At 47.1% G+C, this 22,834-nt stretch overlaps 1 protein-coding gene across 1 annotated transcript; it reads left to right on the top strand.

Annotated features, from left to right (window-relative positions):
• Positions 1 to 1,259: 1,259 nt before the first annotated feature.
• On the top strand, positions 1,260 to 5,882 carry LOC135518537 (MAP kinase-interacting serine/threonine-protein kinase 2-like). The gene is made up of 2 exons (XM_064943710.1): positions 1,260 to 1,436; positions 5,257 to 5,882. Exons 1-2 carry the CDS (start codon positions 1,260 to 1,262, stop codon positions 5,644 to 5,646), a joined length of 567 nt encoding a protein of 188 aa, XP_064799782.1. The 3' UTR covers positions 5,647 to 5,882.
• Positions 5,883 to 22,834: the final 16,952 nt, after the last annotated feature.

Genomic DNA, 22,834 nt, shown 5'->3' with positions numbered 1-22,834 from the left:
TCTCCTCACCCTTCTCTTCTCCTCACCCCTTCTCTTCTCCTCACCTCGTCTCCTGATCTGTTGTGAAAAGACTAATGTAGAAAGGTCCCAGTTGGGCTGCATGTGTAAATGCAGACTAACAGTATACATCTCTCTGGTCTCCCCAGTGTGGTTCAGCAGAGTACATGGCTCTGGCTAACAGTATACATCTCTCTGGTCTCCCCCAGTGGTTCAGCAGAGTACATGGCTCTGGCTAACAGTATACATCTCTCTGGTCTCCCCCAGTGTGGTTCAGCAGAGTACATGGCTCTGGCTAACAGTATACATCTCTCTGGTCTCCCCAGTGTGGTTCAGCAGAGTACATGGCTCTGGCTAACAGTATACATCTCTCTGGTCTCCCCAGTGTGGTTCAGCAGAGTACATGGCTAGGGCTAACAGTATACATCTCTCTGGTCTCTCCCCAGTGTGGTTCAGCAGAGTACATGGCTAGGGCTAACAGTATACATCTCTCTGGTCTCTCCCAGTGGTTCTACATGGCTCCTAACAGTATACATCTCTCTGGTCTCCCCCAGTGGTTCAGCAGAGTACATGGCTCTGGCTAACAGTATACATCTCTCTGGTCTCCCCAGTGTGGTTCAGCAGAGTACATGGCTCTGGCTAACAGCATACATCTCTCTGGTCTCCCCCAGTGTGGTTCAGCAGAGTACATGGCTCTGGCTAACAGCATACATCTCTCTGGTCTCCCCAGTGTGGTTCAGCAGAGTACATGGCTCTGGCTAACAGTATACATCTCTCTGGTCTCCCCCAGTGTGGTTCAGCAGAGTACATGGCTCTGGCTAACAGCATACATCTATCTGGTCCCCCCCAGTGTGGTTCAGCAGAGTACATGGCTCTGGGTAACAGTATACATCTCTCTGGTCTCCCCCAGTGTGGTTCAGCAGAGTACATGGCTCTGGCTAACAGTATACATCTCTCTGGTCTCCCCCAGTGTGGTTCCAGAGTACATGGCTCTGGCTAACAGTATACATCTCTGGTCTCCCCAGTGGTTCAGCAGAGTACATGGCTCTGGCTAACAGTATACATCTCTCTGGTCTCCCCCAGTGGTTCAGCAGAGTACATGGCTCTGGCTAACAGTATACATCTCTCTGGTCTCCCCCAGTGTGGTTCAGCAGAGTACATGGCTCTGGCTAACAGTATACATCTCTCTGGTCTCCCCAGTGTGGTTCAGCAGAGTACATGGCTAGGGCTAACAGTATACATCTCCTGGCTCAGCAGAGTACATGGCTCCGGAGGTGGTGGAGGCCTTCAGTGAGGAGGCTACGATCTATGATAAGCGCTGTGACCTGTGGAGTCTGGGGGTCATCCTGTACATTATGCTGAGTGGGTACCCTCCCTTCGTGGGGCGCTGTGGCACCAACTGTGGCTGGGACTGGGGAGAGCCCTGCCAGGAATGCCAGGTAAGATACGAGCTACCACAAACAGTTGTCTACTACGACTACTACACACTGAAATCACTGCTACTACTACACACTGATATCACTACTACTACTACACACTGATATCACTACTACTACTACACACTGATATCACTACTACTACTACACACACTGATACACTGATATCACTACTACTACTACTACACACTGATATATCACTACTACTACTACTACACACTGATATCACTACTACTACTACTGCTACTACTACACACTGATATCACACTGACTATACACACTGATATCACTACTACTACACACTGATATCACTACTACACACTGATATCACTACTGATATCACTGCTACTACTACACACTATCATCACTACTACTACTACTACACACTGATATCACTACTACTGATATCACTACTACACACTGATATCACTACTACTGATATCACTACTACTACACTGATATCACTACTACTACTACACACTGATATCACTGCACTACTACTACAACACACTCATCTACTACTACTACACGCACTGATATCACACTCACTCACTACTACTACACACTCACTACTACTACTACACACTCACTACTACTACACACTATCTACTATCACTGCTACTACTACACGCACTGATATCACTGCTACTACTACACACTGATATCACTGCTACTACTACACACTGATATCACTGCTACTACTACACACTATCACTGCTGCTACTACTACACACTATCACTGCTACTACTACACACTATCACTGCTACTACTACACACTATCACTGCTACTACTACACACTATCACTGCTACTACTACACACTGATATCACTGCTACTACTACACACTGATATCACTGCTACTACTACACGCACTATCACTGCTACTACACGCACTATCACTGCTACTACACGCACTGATATCACTGCTGCTACTACGCACTGATATCACTGCTACTACTACGCACTATCACTGCTACTACTACGCACGCACTGATATCACTGCTACTACTACTGATATCACTGCACTATCACTGATATCACTGCTACTACACGCACTGATATCACTGCTGCTACTACACGCACTGATATCACTGCTACTACTACACGCACTGATATCACACGCACTATCACTGCTACTACTACACGCACTATCACTGCTACTACTACACGCACTGATATCACTGCTACTACACGCACTGATATCACTGCTACTACTACACGCACTGATATCACTGCTACTACTACACTGATATCACTGCTACTATCACTGATATCACTACTACTACACGCACTGATATCACTGCTACTACTGATATCACTGCGCACACTGGCGCACTGATATCACTGCTACTACTACACACGCACTGATATCACTGCTACTACTACGCGCACTGATATCACTGCTATCACTGATATCACTGCTACTACTACGCACGCACTGATATCACTGCTGCTACTACGGCGCACTGATATACGCGCACTGATATCACTGCTACTACACATACGCACTGATATCACTGCTACTACTACGCACGCACTGATATACACCACTGCTACTACTACGACGATATCACTGATATCACTGCTGCTACTACGCACGCACTGATATCACTGCTGCTACTACGCACGCACTGATATCACTGCTGCTACTAACGCACGCACTGATATCACTGCGCACGCACTGATATCACCGCTGCTACTACGCACGCACTGATATCACCGCTGCTACTACGCACTGATATCACTGCTACAACCTGATATCTGCTACTACGCACTGATATCACTGCTACTACAACGCACTGATATCACTGCTACTACTGTGGCGCACTGATATCACTGCTACACTACCACTGATATCACTGCTACTACGCACTGATATCACTGCTGCACTACGCACTGATATCACTGCTATCACGCGGCGCACTGATATCACTGCCACTACGCACTATCACTGCTACATCACTGCCTACTACACGACGCACTATCACTGCTACTACCACTGACGCACTATCACTGCTACAACCACTGCTGCTACTGATATCACTGCTGCTACACACGATATCATACTACGCACGCGATATCACTGCTGCTACTACGACTCACTGCATTTAACATTTATCATTACTAAGTCACTGCTGGCAGATATCACTGCTGCTTATCACTGATAGCTGACTTACTGATATCACTGCTGCTAGGACTTACACTGATATCACTGCTGTATCCGCGACACTGATATCACTGCTGCTATACACGCAGTCACTTACGTCCCGCCAGATATCAGTTAGTGATCTTAAAGCCAGTTTGGCCAGCACACTGATAAACAACCAACACATTTTTTTTTTTAAGAATTCTTCAACAGTATGTCTTTTGTCACATCTCCAGCACTGATATCAGTTCTTATATCATCCAGAACTGATATCACTGCTGCTACAAACTGATATCACTGCTCTCTACGCACGCACTGATATCACTGCTGCTACTACGCACGCACTGATATCACTGCTGCTACACGCACTATCACTGCTACAGCCACTGCTGTTTGAGAGCACTATCATCCAGGAGGATCACTGCTACTGCTTCCCTGAGATCAGCTACAACCACTGGATCAGCTACAACCAGCACTATCATCTACAACCACTGCGCACTATCACTGCTACAAAGACCTCATCACAACCAGGCTTCTGGTCACTGCTCACTATCACTGCTGCTACGACTACTGCATTTAACATTTACATTTAAGTCAGCAGTCGCTCTTATCCGCGACTTACAAAGTAGTAGGGATCTTACGTCCCGCCAGTCAGTTAGTGATCTTAAAGCCAGTTTGGCCAGACGAAAACAACCAACACATTTTTTTTTTTTTAAGAATTCTTCAACAGTATGTCTTTTGTCACATCTCCAGAACTTAAGTTCTTAAATCCAGAACTGTCACCAAACCCAGTCTCTCTCTTGGCTTCTCTCCAGAACATGCTGTTTGCATCCTCGAGTTCCCTGAGAAGGACTGTCTGCTAAAGACCTCATCACCAGGCTTCTGGTCAGAGACGCCAAGAACCGCCTCTGTCTGTCTGCAGCACCCCTGTACGGTTCTTATCAGTTTGTCTCGTTCCGTCTGTCTCTGTGTCGTCTGTCTGTCTCTGTGTCGTCTGTCTGTCTCTGTGTCGTCTGTCTGTCTCTGTGTCGTCTGTCTGTCTCTGTGTCGTCTGTCTGTGTCCTTGGGCACAGGCACTATGGTGGTCTGCATGAAACACGTAGGTATTACACACTGGGTCAGGGAGAGGTGAAAATGTTAGTGAAGACAATTGCCAGCTGATCAGGGCATGCTCTAAGTAGGTGTCCTGAGAATCCATCTGGCCCCTGTGCCTTCTGAATGTTGACCTGTTTATTAAAGGTCTTACTCACATCGGCTATGGAGAGCAAGATCAGTTGTCTGGAACAGCTGGTGCTCAAATGCATGGTTCTGTGTTGCTTGCCTCGAATTTAGCTCATCTGGTAGGCACTGGGCAGCTTGTGGCTGGGTTTCCCTTTGTTGTAAGCCATGATAGTTTCAAAGCCCTGCCACATCCAAGGAGCGTCAGAGCATAGTAGGATTTGAGCTCAGTAATGTATTGACGCTTCGACTGTTTGATGGCTCTCGTTCTGTCTGGCTCTCTTTCTCTCACTTGTCTGTCTCTCTCAATCTTTATTTTGATCTCTCCCTCCATCTCTCAGTTCAGCTCTCTGGTTTTTAACTATAAGATGGAGCAACTTTGACCTCCAGTGGAAGGGACAAAAGGTAGCTGCCTAGAATTCATGACCTAATCATTCCGCATCTGTCTCTTCCCTCAGTGTGCTCCCAACACCGTGCCCTCCAGGCTGAACCACAGAGGCAGCAGAGCCCAGGACCTGACCTTCTTCGCTGGCCAGGCTGTGGCCGTCACCCGCCAGCTGGCTGAGCAGGACGAGAGCGACCGTCAGGAGAGAGAGGACCGCAACGAAGATTCTGAGGAAGAAGGGTCATTGGGGTCCCTCTCTCTGTCCCCCTCGCCCCACCACATGGCTACCAGCACCACTGCTAGCTGCAGCCTCAGCCCCCAGAGCTCCCTGCGCCCCCTCTCCCCCTTGTCCTCTCGGCTGGCCCGGCAAAAGAGGAGAGGGCCCCCACACACAGGGCCAGTGTGTGCCTCGGAGCTCCGGCAGCTCCTTGCACCCCTGGTCATCATGGAGGACTGTGCCTGAAACCTCTAATAACCGTTAAACTGACCGACCAACTGCAAACCTAACCGGATAATGCTTCTGAAAATTCACTGCTCATCTCCTCCTCCCACCTCTTTTCCTCTCTACCCCCTCCCATCTTTCTCATCACTAAGCCACACCTGCAATACCTCAGTGGCTTGGATGATGATGGGGATGTTGCCTTCACAGCACTTAAAGAAGCACATTGACCCTCTGCCTAATTTGAAGACTCTTCTACTCTTGGGGTGGGTGGGTGGGTGAGGGAGGGAGGGGAAAGGGATTTTGAAGAGTGGGTCATCCCGCTCTGAATTGAAAACTTCATCAACCAGCTTCATCAGATATACCAGAGGCCAAGTGGGTTCAATGAGTTGGCCAGATAACAAGTCGAAATAGTGATTTTTTTTGTTAATATTTAAAAAAAAAGCTCAACTTGGATATGTTTTTTTTTTGTTTGTTAAATCAATTCGACATGGCGTTTTTCAAGCTTATCTTTCTACAAAATAAAACGTATCAGAATATACAGGCACGTTAGCTGGCTGACTCCTTTATAGGATACCCCTCAGGACCTTCCCTCTATCAGTCTACGAGGGCGGGATGGCCCAGCTATCCAGCTCGCAGCAGGGTTGTAACGCACTTATCCAAACTGAGACCTTTGTCAGTTTCTCTGAGTGGCTCACTCAAAACCTTCCTGCTTGTTGTAGTGGGAGCTCAGGTGGCCTGATAACCGGGCCCGGCCGCTAGGCTCGCTAACTCTGTACCAGGCCGCTACCTGGCTCGCTAACTCTTTACGAGGCAGCTAGGCTAGCCAACACGCTTTACGAGGCAGCTAGGCTAGCTAACACCTTTACGGGGCAGCTAGGCTAGCTAACACCTTTACGGGGCAGCTAGGCTAGCCAACTCTTTACGGGGCAGCTAGGCTAGCCAACTCTTTACGAGGCCGCTAGGCTAGCCAACTCTTTACGCCAGGCCGCTAGGCTAGCCAACTCTTTACGAGGCCAACTCTAGGCTAGGCTGGCCAACTCTTTACGAGGCCGCTAGGCTAGCCAACTCTTTACGAGGCCGCTAGGCTAGCCAACTCTTTACGAGGCCGCTAGGCTAGCCAACTCTTTACGAGGCCGCTAGGCTAGCCAACTCTTTACGAGGCCGCTAGGCTAGCCAACTCTGACTATCTAGTATCTCCTCATTGCTGGGATTTAACAAAGTCCAAACAACATCTCACCTGTTATCATTATTTTTGCCCCTTGAACCACTGCTGTTGTGGTGGTACTATCGATCCATTATCTGAGATCTGGGCCGTTCTGATTGACATGTTGTGCTCACTGACTGGCTGCATCACAAGTGGCATATAGGGAATAGGGTGCCGTTTGATGCAGTCATTGTTGCTGACTGTAATAGGGAGACATGGACCCTGCCGAAGTAGCCTGAGCTGAAGTTCAGCTTAACCTAGACCTGGACTAAAGATCACTTTCAATGGAGAATCCTTTAGTCATGTTTCTTAGTCCAGGACTAGGCTTAATTAATCTGTGTCTGGGAAACAGGCCTTCAATTGGTCTGAACCCAAGAGAGTCCCAGCAACGAAGATACTTAAAACTTTAACACAAACTATTTTCCAGCAGATACCTCAGGACCTAGAAATATATAGAGAGAGCTGGGGGGGGGGACTTCACCAGGTATCAATACAACTGTTATTGACTTGCCAGGTATCAGCCAGGTAAGATAACTGTTATTGACTCTCCAGGTATCAAGAGAAGTCAAAGAAAGACTAGGGGAGAGATCCTCAGTTTCTTCAAATCACACAATCAAACGATCTACATTCTAAGATAATAATTAAGAAGTTTTAAAGGCCTTGGTAACACCTGACAATGGTCCTAATCTGTCATGTTGATGACAAGTCATTTAATGTATAATCAAGGCCTTGGTTGACTGCCTTGTCAGTGTGCTCAGACGAGGCTCCAGCATGGCTAGCTAGCTGGTGGGATTCCAAGAAAACTAAAAACCACTTGTCGAAGGAATGCCCAGGGCCATGTGCTTTCATCCCCATATCAGTCCAGTAATGTGGTTATAACCACCTGCCCAGATCAGTCTAGTACTGTGGCTATAACCAGCTGCCCAGATCAGTCTAGTAATGTGGTTATAACCACCTGCCCAGATCAGTCTAGTACAGTGGCTATAACCACCTGCCCAGATCAGTCTAATACAGTGGTTATAACCTCCTGCCCAGATCAGTCTAGTACAGTGGTTATAACCAGCTCCCCAGATAAGTCTAAGTACAGTGGTTATAACCACCTGCCCAGATAGTCTAATACAGTGGCTGCCCAGATCAGTCTAGTAGTAACCAGCTGCCCAGATCAGTGTGGTTATAACCACCTGCCCAGATCAGTCTAATACAGTGGTTATAACCAGTCTAATACTGGTTATAACCACCTGCCCAGATCAGTCTAGTACAGTGGTTATAGCTGCCCAGATCAGTCTAGTACAGTGGTTATAACCACCTGCCCAGATCAGTCTAATACAGTGGTTATAACCACCTGCCCAGATCAGTCTAGTACTGTGGCTATAACCAGCTGCCCAGATCAGTCTAATAGTGGTTATAACCAGCTGCCCAGATCAGCGTAGCTCTGCTTAACTTGTGTATAGGAATGTCACATGTTGCTATAACATAAAGGTTACTATTGCATGACCTAAAGCAATAACGATATGTAATTTGAAGTTCTCAACAGTCTTTCTCAAAATCTAAATGATTAATTTTGGGGCCAATCAGGGAAAGCATTCCAAACAACAGATCTCAAAGATATGAAGCAGATGTGAATGATAAACCCATACTTTTTATTTTAGGTGGGTTCACTCCCAAGAACTCCTAGGGCTGTTTTCCCAAAGGCACCCTATTCCCTATATAGTGCACTACTTTAGACCAGAGCCCTATGGAACCCTATTCCCTATATAGTGCACTACTTTAGACCAGAGCCCTATGGAACCCTATTCCCTATATAGTGCACTACTTTAGACCAGAGCCCTATGGAACCCTATTCCCTATATAGTGCACTACTTCAGATCAGGGCCCATTGGGCTCTATGTGCACTATGGAGGGTACCATTTACGTTTCTCTACTATACTGTGCCAGGCTGCTGTTTCTCCGGCTGTTAAGCTTCTGTTTTACTGTTGTTGGTGGAACAGACAGTGGGCTCTATGGTCCAGAGAATAGTTCAGGAAATAGTTGGTGGAACAGACAGTGGTTCTGTGTCCCGGTCCAGAGAATAGTTCTGTTATTGAACTCTGGTTGTGGAACAGACAGTGGTTCTGTTTCTCCGGCTGTTATTGAACTCTGGTTTGGAACAGACAGTGGTTTTAAAGTTTGTTATTGAACTCTGTTGGTGGAACAGACAGTGGTTCTGTGTCCCGGTCCAGAGAATAGTTCTGTTATTGAACTCTGGTTGGTGGAACAGACAGTGGTTCTGTGTCCCGGTCCAGAGAATAGTTCTGTTATTGAACTCTGGTTGGTGGAACAGACAGTGGTTCTGTGTCCCGGTCCAGAGAATAGTTCTGTTATTGAACTCTGGTTGGTGGAACAGACAGTGGTTCTGTGTCCCGGTCCAGAGAATAGTTCTGTTATTGAACTCTGGTTGGTGGAACAGACAGTGGTTCTGTGTCCCGGTCCAGAGAATAGTTCTGTTATTGAACTCTGGTTGGTGGAACAGACAGTGGTTCTGTGTCCCGGTCCAGAGAATAGTTCTGTTATTGAACTCTGGTTGGTGGGAACAGACAGTGGTTCTGTGTCCCGGTCCAGAGAATAGTTCTGTTATTGAACTCTGTGGTTGGTGGACTAGTATGTTGAGGAGGGAGAGCTAAATTAGATGAATATGGTTATTTAACTTCAGTGTTTCTGTCTATCTTGTTCAGATCAAACTACAAACTGTTTGTTTTATAGTTGTTCTTTGTGCTGGTAACGTCCTTGACTAATTGTGTGTCTCAGAAATCTAGCGTAGTGCCGTCCGTTTGTTTTGACTTCTGTTTAACCCTGAATGTGGACCACAAAAGGAATCTACTACAGTATGTCTGGGAAGACCCTAGTAGACACTGCCACACAGTTTCTGCTCGAACATAGACCAGTCTCGCCTAAGTGAAGCATTTCATGTAGAATCCAAGGCTACAACCAGTCAAAAAAAAAAAAAAACACCCCCCCTCTGTGTTGGACAGAGCCTGTCAGGATAGATGGCAGTATGTTGTGTGTTGGACTGATCTATGTTGTGTGTTGGACATAGCCTGTCAGGATAGATGGCAGTATGTTGTGTGTTGGACAGGGCCTGTCAGGATAGATGGCAGTATGTTGTGTGTTGGACAGAGCCTGTCAGGATAGATGGCAGTATGTTGTGTGTTGGACTGATCTATGTTGTGTGTTGGACAGAGCCTGTCAGGATAGATGGCAGTATGTTGTGTGTTGGACAGAGCCTGTCAGGATAGATGGCAGTATGTTGTGTGTTGGACAGGGCCTGTCAGGATAGATGGCAGTATGTTGTGTGTTGGACAGGGCCTGTCAGGATAGATGGCAGTATGTTGTGTGTTGGACAGGGCCTGTCAGGATAGATGGCAGTATGTTGTGTGTTGGACAGGGCCTGTCAGGATAGATGGCAGTATGTTGTGTGTTGGACAGGGCCTGTCAGGATAGATGGCAGTATGTTGTGTGTTGGACAGGGCCTGTCAGGATAGATGGCAGTATGTTGTGTGTTGGACAGGGCCTGTCAGGATAGATGGCAGTATGTTGTGTGTTGGACAGGGCCTGTCAGGATAGATGGCAGTATGTTGTGTGTTGGACAGATCCTGTCAGGATAGATGGCAGTATGTTGTGTGTTGGACAGAGCCTGTCAGGATAGATGGCAGTATGTTGTGTGTTGGATAGATGGCAGTATGTTGTGTGTTGGACAGGGCCTGTCAGGATAGATGGCAGTATGTTGTGTGTTGGATAGATGGCAGTATGTTGTGTGTTGGACAGATCCTGTCAGGATAGATGGCAGTATGTTGTGTGTTGGACAGAGCCTGTCAGGATAGATGGCAGTATGTTGTGTGTTGGACAGGGCCTGTCAGGATAGATGGCAGTATGTTGTGTGTTGGACAGGGCCTGTCAGGATAGATGGCAGTATGTTGTGTGTTGGACAGGGCCTGTCAGGATAGATGGCAGTATGTTGTGTGTTGGACAGAGCCTGTCAGGATAGATGGCAGTATGTTGTGTGTTGGACAGAGCCTGTCAGGATAGATGGCAGTATGTTGTGTGTTGGACAGAGCCTGTCAGGATAGATGGCAGTATGTTGTGTGTTGGACAGAGCCTGTCAGGATAGATGGCAGTATGTTGTGTGTTGGACAGGGCCTGTCAGGATAGATGGAGTATGTTGTGTGTTGGACAGTATGTTGTGTGTTGGACAGTATGGCCTGTCAGGATAGATGGCAGTATGTTGTGTGTTGGACAGAGCCTGTCAGGATAGATGGCAGTATGTTGTGTGTTGGATAGATGGCAGTATGTTGTGTGTTGGACAGATCCTGTCAGGATAGATGGCAGTATGTTGTGTGTTGGACAGGGCCTGTCAGGATAGATGGCAGTATGTTGTGTGTTGGACAGGGCCTGTCAGGATAGATGGCAGTATGTTGTGTGTTGGACAGGGCCTGTCAGGATAGATGGCAGTATGTTGTGTGTTGGACAGGGCCTGTCAGGATAGATGGCAGTATGTTGTGTGTTGGACAGGGCCTGTCAGGATAGATGGCAGTATGTTGTGTGTTGGACAGAGCCTGTCAGGATAGATGGCAGTATGTTGTGTGTTGGACAGGGCCTGTCAGGATAGATGGCAGTATGTTGTGTGTTGGACAGGGCCTGTCAGGATAGATGGCAGTATGTTGTGTGTTGGACAGGGCCTGTCAGGATAGATGGCAGTATGTTGTGTGTTGGACAGGGCCTGTCAGGATAGATGGCAGTATGTTGTGTGTTGGACAGGGCCTGTCAGGATAGATGGCAGTATGTTGTGTGTTGGACAGGACCCTGTCAGGATAGATGGCAGTATGTTGTGTGTTGGACAGGGCCTGTCAGGATAGATGGCAGTATGTTGTGTGTTGGACAGGGCCTGTCAGAAGATGGACTGACAGTATGTTGTGGTGTTGGACAGGGCCTGTCAGGATAGATGGCAGTATGTTGACCTCTGAGAAGTTGGACTGACCTCTGAGAAGTAGGACTGACCTCTGAGAAGTAGGACTGACCTCTGAGAAGTAGGACTGACCTCTGAGAAGTAGGACTGACCTCTGAGAAGTAGGACTGACCTCTGAGAAGTAGGACTGACCTCTGAGAAGTAGGACTGACCTCTGAGAAGTTGGACTGACCTCTGAGAAGTTGGACTGACCTCTGAGAAGTTGGACTGACCTCTGAGAAGTTGGACTGACCTCTGAGAAGTTGGACTGACCTCTGAGAAGTTGGACTGACCTCTGAGAAGTTGGACTGACCTCTGAGAAGTTGGACTGACCTCTGAGAAGTTGGACTGACCTCTGAGAAGTTGGACTGACCTCTGAGAAGTAGGACTGACCTCTGAGAAGTTGGACTGACCTCTGAGAAGTAGGACTGACCTCTGAGAAGTAGGACTGACCTCTGAGAAGTAGGACTGACCTCTGAGAAGTAGGACTGACCTCTGAGAAGTAGGACCCATTTTTTTTATTACCTTTGTTTAACAAGGTCGGTGAAGAACAAATTCTTATTTTCAATGACGGCCTACCGGGGAACAGTGGGTTAACTGCCTTGTTCAGGGGCAGAACAACAGATTTGTACCTTGTCAGCTCAGGGATTTGAACTTGTAACCTTTCGGTGACTAGCTCAACGCGCTAACCACTAGGCTACCCTGCCGCCCCCTACAGAGAAAGGTCCACGTATATTTTTGCTATGATATACATCATATTCCTAACTGCAACTCTATTTTTCTAACGTGTGGTTAGGCTCATGTAAAGCATGTTTTCAGATGAAACATGATGAATGAAGCCTTTTGTTTTTAGTAATAAAATGGTATAATTCAGTTCATGTTCCCTCGTTGCTAAGATACACCCTCACTGTTCTGTCAGCCTGCCTGATGGGTAGCCTGGAATCCAGGATGTGTTAACATTCCACTACTTGCCACTGTTTGGATTAGCAAGGAGTGGAATGGTAACACAAAGATTACTGGATTTCAGGCTACGTGTCGGTCAGACTGTTGGAAACCGTTCAAAACCACAAATATTGTCAGAATGAACGTGAAACACTTTTAAATAATGTTTTTAGTTTTGAACAAGTCTCTGAAAAATTAACGCCTTGATTCAATTGAACCTGAATTCATTGTTTCCATCTGATAATGGAACTTGCAGATCTATCAGATGTCTTTTTTACTTTCTTTTGGCACAATGCATTTTTAGTTATGACCCTCACTGACATTCTGTTGTTGTCTTGGCCCCCAGTCTGTTCTGGTTATGACCCTCACTGACATTCTATTGTTGTGGCCCCCAGTCTGTTCTGGTTATGACCCTCACTGACATTCTATTGTTGTGGCCCCCAGTCTGTTCTGGTTATGACCCTCACTGACATTCTGTTGTGTGGCCCCCAGTCTGTTCTGGTTATTCACTGACATTCTATTGTCGTGGCCCCCAGTCTGTTCTGGTTATGACCCTCACTGACATTCTGTTGTCGTGGCCCCCAGTCTGTTCTGGTTATGACCCTCACTGACATTCTGTTGTTGTCGTGACCCCCAGTCTGTTCTGGTTATGACCCTCACTGACATTCTGTTGTCGTGACCCCCAGTCTGTTCTGGTTATGACCCTCACTGACATTCTGTTGTTGTCGTGGCCCCCAGTCTGTTCTGGTTATGACCCTCACTGACATTCTGTTGTTGTGGCCCCCAGTCTGTTCTGGTTATGACCCTCACTGACATTCTGTTGTTGTGGCCCCCAGTCTGTTCTGGTTATGACCCTCACTGACATTCTGTTGTTGTCTGTTCTGGCCCCCAGTCCCCCAGTCTTTTGGTTATGACCCTCACTGACATTCTGTTGTTGTGGCCCCCAGTCTGTTTTGGTTATGACCCTCACTGACATTCTGTTGTCGTGGCCCCCAGTCTGTTCTGGTTATGACCCTCACTGACATTCTGTTGTTGTTGTGGCCCCCAGTCTGTTCTGGTTATGACCCTCACTGACATTCTGTTGTTGTCGTGGCCCCCAGTCTGTTCTGGTTATGACCCTCACTGACATTCTGTTGTCGTGGCCCCCAGTCTGTTTTGGTTATGACCCTCACTGACATTCTGTTGTCGTGGCCCCCAGTCTGTTTTGGGGCTCGTCAGTCAGTCATTTTGATCTTTCTGTTTGGTCCACTGTGTCATTGGTTCATTCAGCAGCCTGTAGACGCATGTGGGGAGGGAATGAAAATCGAACTGCAGCAGAACAATGGATGTCAAAAAGCACGTTGTCATGACAGACCTCAACTCAAACCATTTTCTCCAAGCTGTTGCAAAAACAATTTTGTATTGTACAATTCTTTTTGGGGAAAAAAATTGAAATAAATTTAAACCACAGAAAAAAAGATTGTCTTGTTCTGTCGTCCTTTGACTCTGAAATTCACTTCCTGCAACTCACATGTCGGCCTTCAGAAGTCTCTCTCAAACGCTCATCTTTGTCTCCCGCTGTCAGTCGATGCTTTTCCTTTCTGCGAGCTGGCCTGGCGTGTCTCTGATAGTAACAACTACATCGGTGGTCATTAACACTGCTGCTAACGCATGACGGTCATGGAGCGGCAGGAACCTGCTTCTGTGTGAGGTAGCTGCTGATGTCCTGTCACCCACCCTGCTCACCAGGCTCTTTCTCGTCACCCACCCTGCTCACCAGGCTCTTCCTCGTGTGTTTCCTGTTCAAACAGCTGCACCACAGCCTCGTTGTGCTCTATCATGTACCTTCCTACTGGACCGTAGTCGTTGCTGACTCACGACATATTGACTCCTGCTCCAGACTCATCAGACGTGGAGGTTTGAACGGTTTATTGACGAGGAACACCAGCCCAGTCCGCCACCTGGAAACTGGCGGGGAAGCAAAATGTCATGTGCCACTGGGCTTCAATGATATCAAATGCTGCGCAAACCGAACCATATCTATCCTTGTCATCTTAGTGAACTGACCTTTCTGACCGAGTTGAGTCTATTTATCCAGCTACAATGTACAACAGAAACGTACGTCTCGATGGTGAAGATGTGCTGTACCAGATGGCGCTAACTGCTCTTTTTCAACTGCCAGCACACAGCTTTATCGTTTAATGTGCACTGCAGTATTGTAGTGTGTAGCCTCATAGGGAATTGATTTGGGTTTTAGTGTATTAAATAACGTAGGGCTCCAACTCTGGTCCTGGAGAACTACTGACGATGCATCCTTTCATCCATTAGAATAGTGATGACAGAAATACAGAGTAACCATGGTTATTCATGGACCCATCTCCTCACCCTTCCTCACCCTTCCTCACCCCTCTCCTCACCCCTCTCCTCACCCCTCTCCTCACCCCTCTCCTCACCCCTCTCCTCACCCCTCTCCTCACCCCCTCTCCTCACCCCTCTCCTCTCCTCAACCCTCTCCTCAACCCTCTCCTCTCCTCAACCCTCTCCTCTCCTCAACCCTCTCCTCTCCTCAACCCTCTCCTCTCCTCACCCCTCTCCTCACCTCTGTACTTGGCATGAGGATTCACACTCTTCTGCTGTTGCTCTCTCTCTGCCACCACCACCTCATGTTTCAGCATGATAATGCACAGCACCATGTCACAAGGATCTGGACACAATTCCTGGAAGCTGAAAATGTCCCAGTTCTTCCATGACCTGCATACTCACCAGACATGTCACCCATTGAGCATGTTTGGGATGCTCTGGATTGACGTGTACGACAGCGTGTTCCAGTTCCCGCCAATATCCAGTAACTTCACACAGCCATTGAAGAGGAGTGGGACAACATTCCACAGGCCACAATCAACAGCCTGATCAACTCTATGTGAAGGAGATGTGTCGCGCTGCATGAGGCAAATAATCACACCAGATACTGACTGGTTCTGATCCACACCCTGCCTCTTAAGGTATCGGTGACCAACAGATGCAGATCTGTATTCCCAGTCATGTGAAATACATAATGCATTAATTTCAATTGACTGATTTCCTTATATGAACTGTAACTCAGTAAAGTCTTTGAAATTGTTGGGTGTTGCGTTTGATATTTTTGTTCAGTGTCGTTCTGGGGAGGGTTTGGCCGGGGGGCTTTGCTTGGGTCATCGCGCTCTAGACACTCCTTGTGACGGGCCGGGCGCCTGACCTCGGTCATCAGGTGAACGGTGTTTCCTCTGACACATTGGTGCGGGTGTTAAGAAACGCGGTTTGGTGTTTTGGAGGACGCATGACTCGACCTTCGCCTCCCGAGCCCGTTGGGGAGCTGCAGTGAAGAGACCAGATCGAAATTGGAGAAAATATACATTTAATAAATCGATGCCAAAATCTCGCTTCCCCTTCTCCCACTGCCGGCCACTGGGCTTCTTCTCTACATCTAGGGAATAGGGGGCTACAGGACTACAGAGGGAATAGGGGGCTACAGGACTACAGAGGGAATAGGGGGCTACAGGACTACAGAGGGAATAGGGGGCTACAGGACTACAGAGGGAATAGGGGGCTACAGGACTACAGAGGGAATAGGGGCTACAGGACTACAGAGGGAATAGGGGCTACAGGACTACAGAGGGAATAGGGGCTACAGGACTACAGAGGGAATAGGGGGCTACAGGACTACAGAGGGAATAGGGGGCTACAGGACTACAGAGGGAATAGGGGGCTACAGGACTACAGAGGGAATAGGGGGCTACAGGACTACAGAGGGAATAGGGGGCTACAGGACTACAGAGGGAATAGGGGGCTACAGGACTACAGGGGAATAGGGGGCTACAGGACTACAGAGGGAATAGGGGGCTACAGGACTACAGGGGAATAGGGGGCTACAGGACTACAGGGGGAATAGGGGGCTACAGGACTACAGAGGGAATAGGGGGCTACAGGACTACAGGGGGAATGGGGTGCTACAGGACTACAGAGGGAATGGGGGCTACAGGACTACAGAGGGAATAGGGGGCCATCTACAGAGGGAATGGGGGTATCCACTGACTACAGATGGAATCCTGTGTCTGATGCTTCCCATGGGTCCTCACTCAGTGATCAGTAAATATGTCTGCAGGTTCAGGTTGCTCCGTCTGGCTGTTCAGTACTACAGATGGTGGGGGCTACAGGACTACAGAGGGAATAGGGGGCTACAGGACTACAGAGGGAATAGGGGGTGTTCTACAGAGGGATCTACAGGACACCAACCATGTGTTTTCAACAAGTAGAACTTTCTCCTACAAGAATAGTTTTACATGTTACTTACAAAATATTTATAATAATTTATAGGGGGCTACAGGACTTTTAACAACTAATCTTTGTCTGGATTACAGAGATCAAGTCTTAGTCAACCCATGTGAAAGGGAAAACAATTTATTTTGGAAAGAGAGGGAATAGGGGGATATTCCAGGATTATTGGATGATGGAGACTGAGGGGGCTAAGGACTAGAGTAAAAGCACCAGGGGCTACAGGACTGAGGAACCAGAACCCTGCCATAAACAGGCACTATATTTAACCAGAATGGGGGGCATAAACAGAGCACTACATTTAACCAGAATGGGGCCATAAACAGGACTACATTTAACCAGAATAGGGGGCATAAACAGGACTACAGAGGGAACCAGAACCCTACAGGACTAAACAGAATGGGGGCTACAGGACTACATTTAACCAGAATGGGGGGCTAAACAGAGACTACATTTAAGGGAATGGGGGCATAAACAGGACTACATTTAACCAGAATAGGGGGCTAAACAGGCACTACACCAGAATAGGGGGCATATACAGAACCCTGCCATAGGGAACAGAGCACTACATTTAACCAGAACCCTGGGAATACAGAACACTACATTTAACCAGGGGGCTGCCATAAACAGAGGGAACATTTAACCAGAACCCTGCCATAAACAGAAGGACTACATTTAACCAGAAGGGGGCCATATACAGAACCCTGCCATATACAGAACCCTGAGCTAACCAGAACCCTGCCATAAACAGAGCACTACATTTAACCAGAACCCTGCCATAAACAGAGCAGGTACATTTAACCAGAACCCTGCCATAAACAGGTGGCTACATTTAACCAGAACCCTGCCATAACCAGAATCCTGCATAAACAGAGCACTACATTTAACCAGAACCCTCCATAAACAGAGTTACATTTAACCAGAACCCTGCCATGCACTACATTTACTTGCAAAAAATATTTATAATGCGTTATTAACCTTAGCTACGTTGATACCTTTTAACCAGAACCTTTGTCATAAACAGATCAGTACATTTAACCAGAACCCATGCCATAAACAAAACATTTACATTTAACCAGAACCCTGCCATAAACAGAGTTCTACATTTCCAGAACCCTGCCATATACAGAACCCTGCCATAAACAGAGCACTACATTTAACCAGAACCCTGCCATAAACAGAACCCTGCCATAAACAGAGCACTACATTTAACCAGAACCCTGCCATAAACAGAGCAGTACATTTAACCAGAACCCTGCCATAAACAGAGCAGTACATTTAACCAGAACCCTGCCATAAACAGAGCACTACATTTAACCAGAACCCTGCCATAAACAGAGCACTACATTTAACCAGAACCCTGCCATATACAGAACCCTGCCATAAACAGAGCACTACATTTAACCAGAACCCTGCCATAAACAGAGCACTACATTTAACCAGAACCCTGCCATAAACAGAGCACTACATTTAACCAGAACCCTGCCATATACAGAACCCTGCCATATACAGAGCACTACATTTAACCAGAACCCTGCCATATACAGAACCCTGCCATATACAGAGCACTACATTTAACCAGAACCCTGCCATATACAGAACACTACATTTAACCAGAACCCTGCCATAAACATAGCACTACATTTAACCAGAACCCTGCCATATACAGAACACTACATTTAACCAGAACCCTGCCATAACCAGAGCACTACATTTAACCAGAACCCTGCCATATACAGAACCCTGCCATATACAGAACACTACATTTAACCAGAACCCTGCCATAACCAGAGCACTACATTTAACCAGAACCCTGCCATATACAGAACCCTGCCATATACAGAACACTACATTTAACCAGAACCCTGCCATAAACAGAGCACTACATTTAACCAGAACCCTGCCATATACAGAACCCTGCCATATACAGAACACTACATTTAACCAGAACCCTGCCATAACCAGAACCCTGCCATAAACAGAGCACTACATTTAACCAGAACCCTGCCATATACAGAACACTACATTTAACCAGAACCCTGCCATAAACAGAACCCTGCCATATACAGAGCACTACATTTAACCAGAACTCTGCCATATACAGAACCCTGCCATAAACAGAGCACTACATTTAACCAGAACCCTGCCATATACAGAACCCTGCCATATACAGAACACTACATTTAACCAGAACCCTGCCATAAACAGAGCACTACATTTAACCAGAACCCTGCCATATACAGAACCCTGCCATATACAGAACACTACATTTAACCAGAACCCTGCCATAAACAGAGCACTACATTTAACCAGAACCCTGCCATATACAGAACACTACATTTATCCAGAACCCTGCCATAACCAGAACCCTGCCATATACAGAACACTACATTTAACCATAACCCTGCCATAACCAGAACCCTGCCATAAACAGAACCCTGCCATATACAGAACCCTGCCATATACAGAACCCTGCCATATACAGAACACTACATTTAACCAGAACCCTGCCATAAACAGAACCCTGCCATAAACAGAGCACTACATTTATCCAGAACCCTGCCATAAACAGAACCCTGCCATAAACAGAGCAGTACATTTAACCAGAACCCTGCCATATACAGAACACTACATTTAACCAGAACCCTGCCATAAACAGAGCACTACATTTAACCAGAACCCTGCCATAAACAGAGCACTACATTTAACCAGAACCCTGCCATAAACAGAACCCTGCCATATACAGAGCACTACATTTAACCAGAACCCTGCCATAAACAGAACCCTGCCATATACAGAACCCTGCCATATACAGAACACTACATTTAACCAGAACCCTGCCATAACCAGAACCCTGCCATAAACAGAGCACTACATTTATCCAGAACCCTGCCATAAACAGAACCCTGCCATAAACAGAACCCTGCCATAAACAGAACCCTGCCATATACAGAACCCTGCCATATACAGAACCCTGCCATATACAGAACACTACATTTAACCAGAACCCTGCCATATACAGAGCACTACATTTAACCATAACCCTGCCATATACAGAACACTACATTTAACCAGAACCCTGCCATAAACAGAACCCTGCCATATAAAGAGCACTACATTTATCCAGAACCCTGCCATAAACAGAACCCTGCCATATACAGAACCCTGCCATATACAGAACACTACATTTAACCGGAACCCTGCCATATACAGAACCCTCCCATAAACAGAACCCTGCCATATACAGAACCCTGCCATATACAGAGCACTACATTTATCCAGAACCCTGCCATATACATAACCCTGCCATAAACAGAACCCTGCCATAAACAGAACCCTGCCATATACAGAACCCTGCCATATACAGAACACTACATTTAACCAGAACCCTGCCATAAACAGAGCACTACATTTAACCAGAACCCTGCCATATACAGAACACTACATTTAACCAGAACCCTGCCATATACAGAACACTACATTTAACCAGAACCCTGCCATAACCAGAACCCTGCCATAAACAGAACCCTGCCATAAACAGAACCCTGCCATATACAGAACCCTGCCATATACAGAACACTACATTTAACCAGAACCCTGCCATAAACAGAGCACTACATTTAACCAGAACCCTGCCATATACAGAACCCTGCCATAAACAGAGCACTACATTTAACCAGAACCCTTTGGGACGGGTGTTTAGACGTTTTGTTGCACGTTGAGATCTAGACACACAGTGTAGTTTCAGTGAAATATCATCTGCAGGCAGCAGGAGTGTTCAGCTCTATACTGGTTCTGGTATGGAGCAGCTCTATACTGGTTCTGGAATGGAGCATGGAGCAGCTCTCTACTGGTTCTGGTATGGAGCAGCTCTCTACTGGTTCTGGTATGGTTACCAGCAGGTTAACTGCCTGTTCAGGGGCAGAACGACAGATTTGTACCTTGTCAGCTCGGGGGTTTGAACTTGCAACCTGTACTAGTTCAACACTCTAACCACTAGGCTACCCTGCCGCCCCATGGGATGCCAGACCCTGACAGGTCCACCCACTGGGATGCCAGATCCTGACAGGCCCACCCAATTGGATGCCAGACCCTGACAGGTCCACCCAATCAGATTCATGTGGTTTAAGCATTGATGTGGACTTCGACCATCAAATTGTGTTTATTTTTCTATTAAAAAAAGTGTGATTTTGAGAGTGAAAATCTGAAAAATCTATAGGAAAACATACTATTTTTCACACAGGTTGCCTTTCCTTCGCTGGGCGGTGCCTTTCTTTGGCTGGGCGGTGCCTTTCTTTGGCTGCGCGGTGCCTTTCCTTTGCTGGGCGGTGCCTTTCCTTCGCTGGGCGGTGCCTTTCCTTCGCTGGGCGGTGCCTTTCCTTTGCTGGGCGGTGCCTTTCCTTCGCTGGGTGGACTGTTTGGGAACCGTTTGGCACTTCTCTAGGCACCACTACACCGCTGCATAGGGCTGATGGAGAGACAGCAGTCACACACAGCATGACGTTAAAGGATCAGCAGTCCATAAACTCAGACATAATAAGCTAGTAGGTCCCAATCATAAGAATACAAAAGCAAAGCATTAACCATTTCCCAATCTGAATTTACAACTATTACTTCCCATTGCAAAAAACATTTCACATTTAGCACACAATGTAACTGGTGATCTAAGTTTGTGCAGACCGCACCACCCTCTGGAGAGCCTTGCGGTTGAGGATGGTGCAGTTGCCGTTGCAGGCGGTGATACAGCACGACAGGATGCTCTCAATTGTGCATCTGTAAAAGTTTGTCAGGGTTTTAGGTGACAAGACAAATTTCTTCAGCCTGCTGAGGTTGAAGAGGTACTGTTGCATCTTCTTCACCACACTGTCTGTGTGGATGGACCATTTCATTTTGTCTGTGATGTGTACATGGAGGAATTTAAAACTTTCCAACTTCTCCACTACTGTCCCTTCGATGTTGATAGGGTTCCCTCTGCCTCCTGAAATCTACGATCATCTCCTTTGTTTTGTTGACGTTGAGTGAGAGGTTGTTTTTCTGACACCACACTCCGAGTGCCCTCACCTCCTCCCTGTAGGCTGTCTCATTGTTGTTGGTAATCAAGCCCACAACTGTTGTGTCATCTGCAAACTTGATGACTGAATTGGAGGCGTGCGTGGCCACGCAGTCATGTGTGAACAGGGAGTACAGGAGGGGGCTGAGCACGCACCCTTGTGGGGCCCCAGTGTTGAGGGTCAGCGAAGTGGAGATGTTGTTTCCTACCTTTACCACCTGGGGGCGGCCCGTCAGGAAGTCCATGACCCAATTGCACATGGTGGGGTTGAGACCCAGGGCCTCCAGCTTAATGATCAGCTTGGAGGGTACTATGGTGTTGAATGCTGAGCTGTAGTCAATGAACAGCATTCTTACATAGGTATTCAAATCAAATCAAATTTATTTATATAGCCTTTCGTACATCAGCTGATATCTCAAAGTGCTGCACAGAAACCCAGCCTAAAACCCCAAACATTGTGTAGGCTGAAGAGGTCTTCTTCACTTTGCTGTCTGTGTGAAGGGACCATTTCAGGTTGCCAATGATGTGCACCCCGAGGAACTTGAAGCATTTGACCCTCCACTGTGGCCCTATCGATGTTGACGTGGGCGTACTCACTGCTGTCTCCTGTAGTCCACGATCAGCTCCTTCGTTTTGTTGACGTTGAGGGAGAGGTTATTTTCCTGGCAGCACTGGAACACCTACGTGAGAATGCTATTAATTGACTACAGCTCAACACAATAGTGCCCTCAAAGCTCATCACTAA

Source organism: Oncorhynchus masou, chromosome 3 (genome assembly GCF_036934945.1).
Source record: "Oncorhynchus masou masou isolate Uvic2021 chromosome 3, UVic_Omas_1.1, whole genome shotgun sequence".
Taxonomy (NCBI): Eukaryota; Metazoa; Chordata; class Actinopteri; order Salmoniformes; family Salmonidae; genus Oncorhynchus; species Oncorhynchus masou.
Note: the sequence above shows the minus strand (reverse complement) of the source record. Positions and strands in the feature narration are given on the sequence as shown.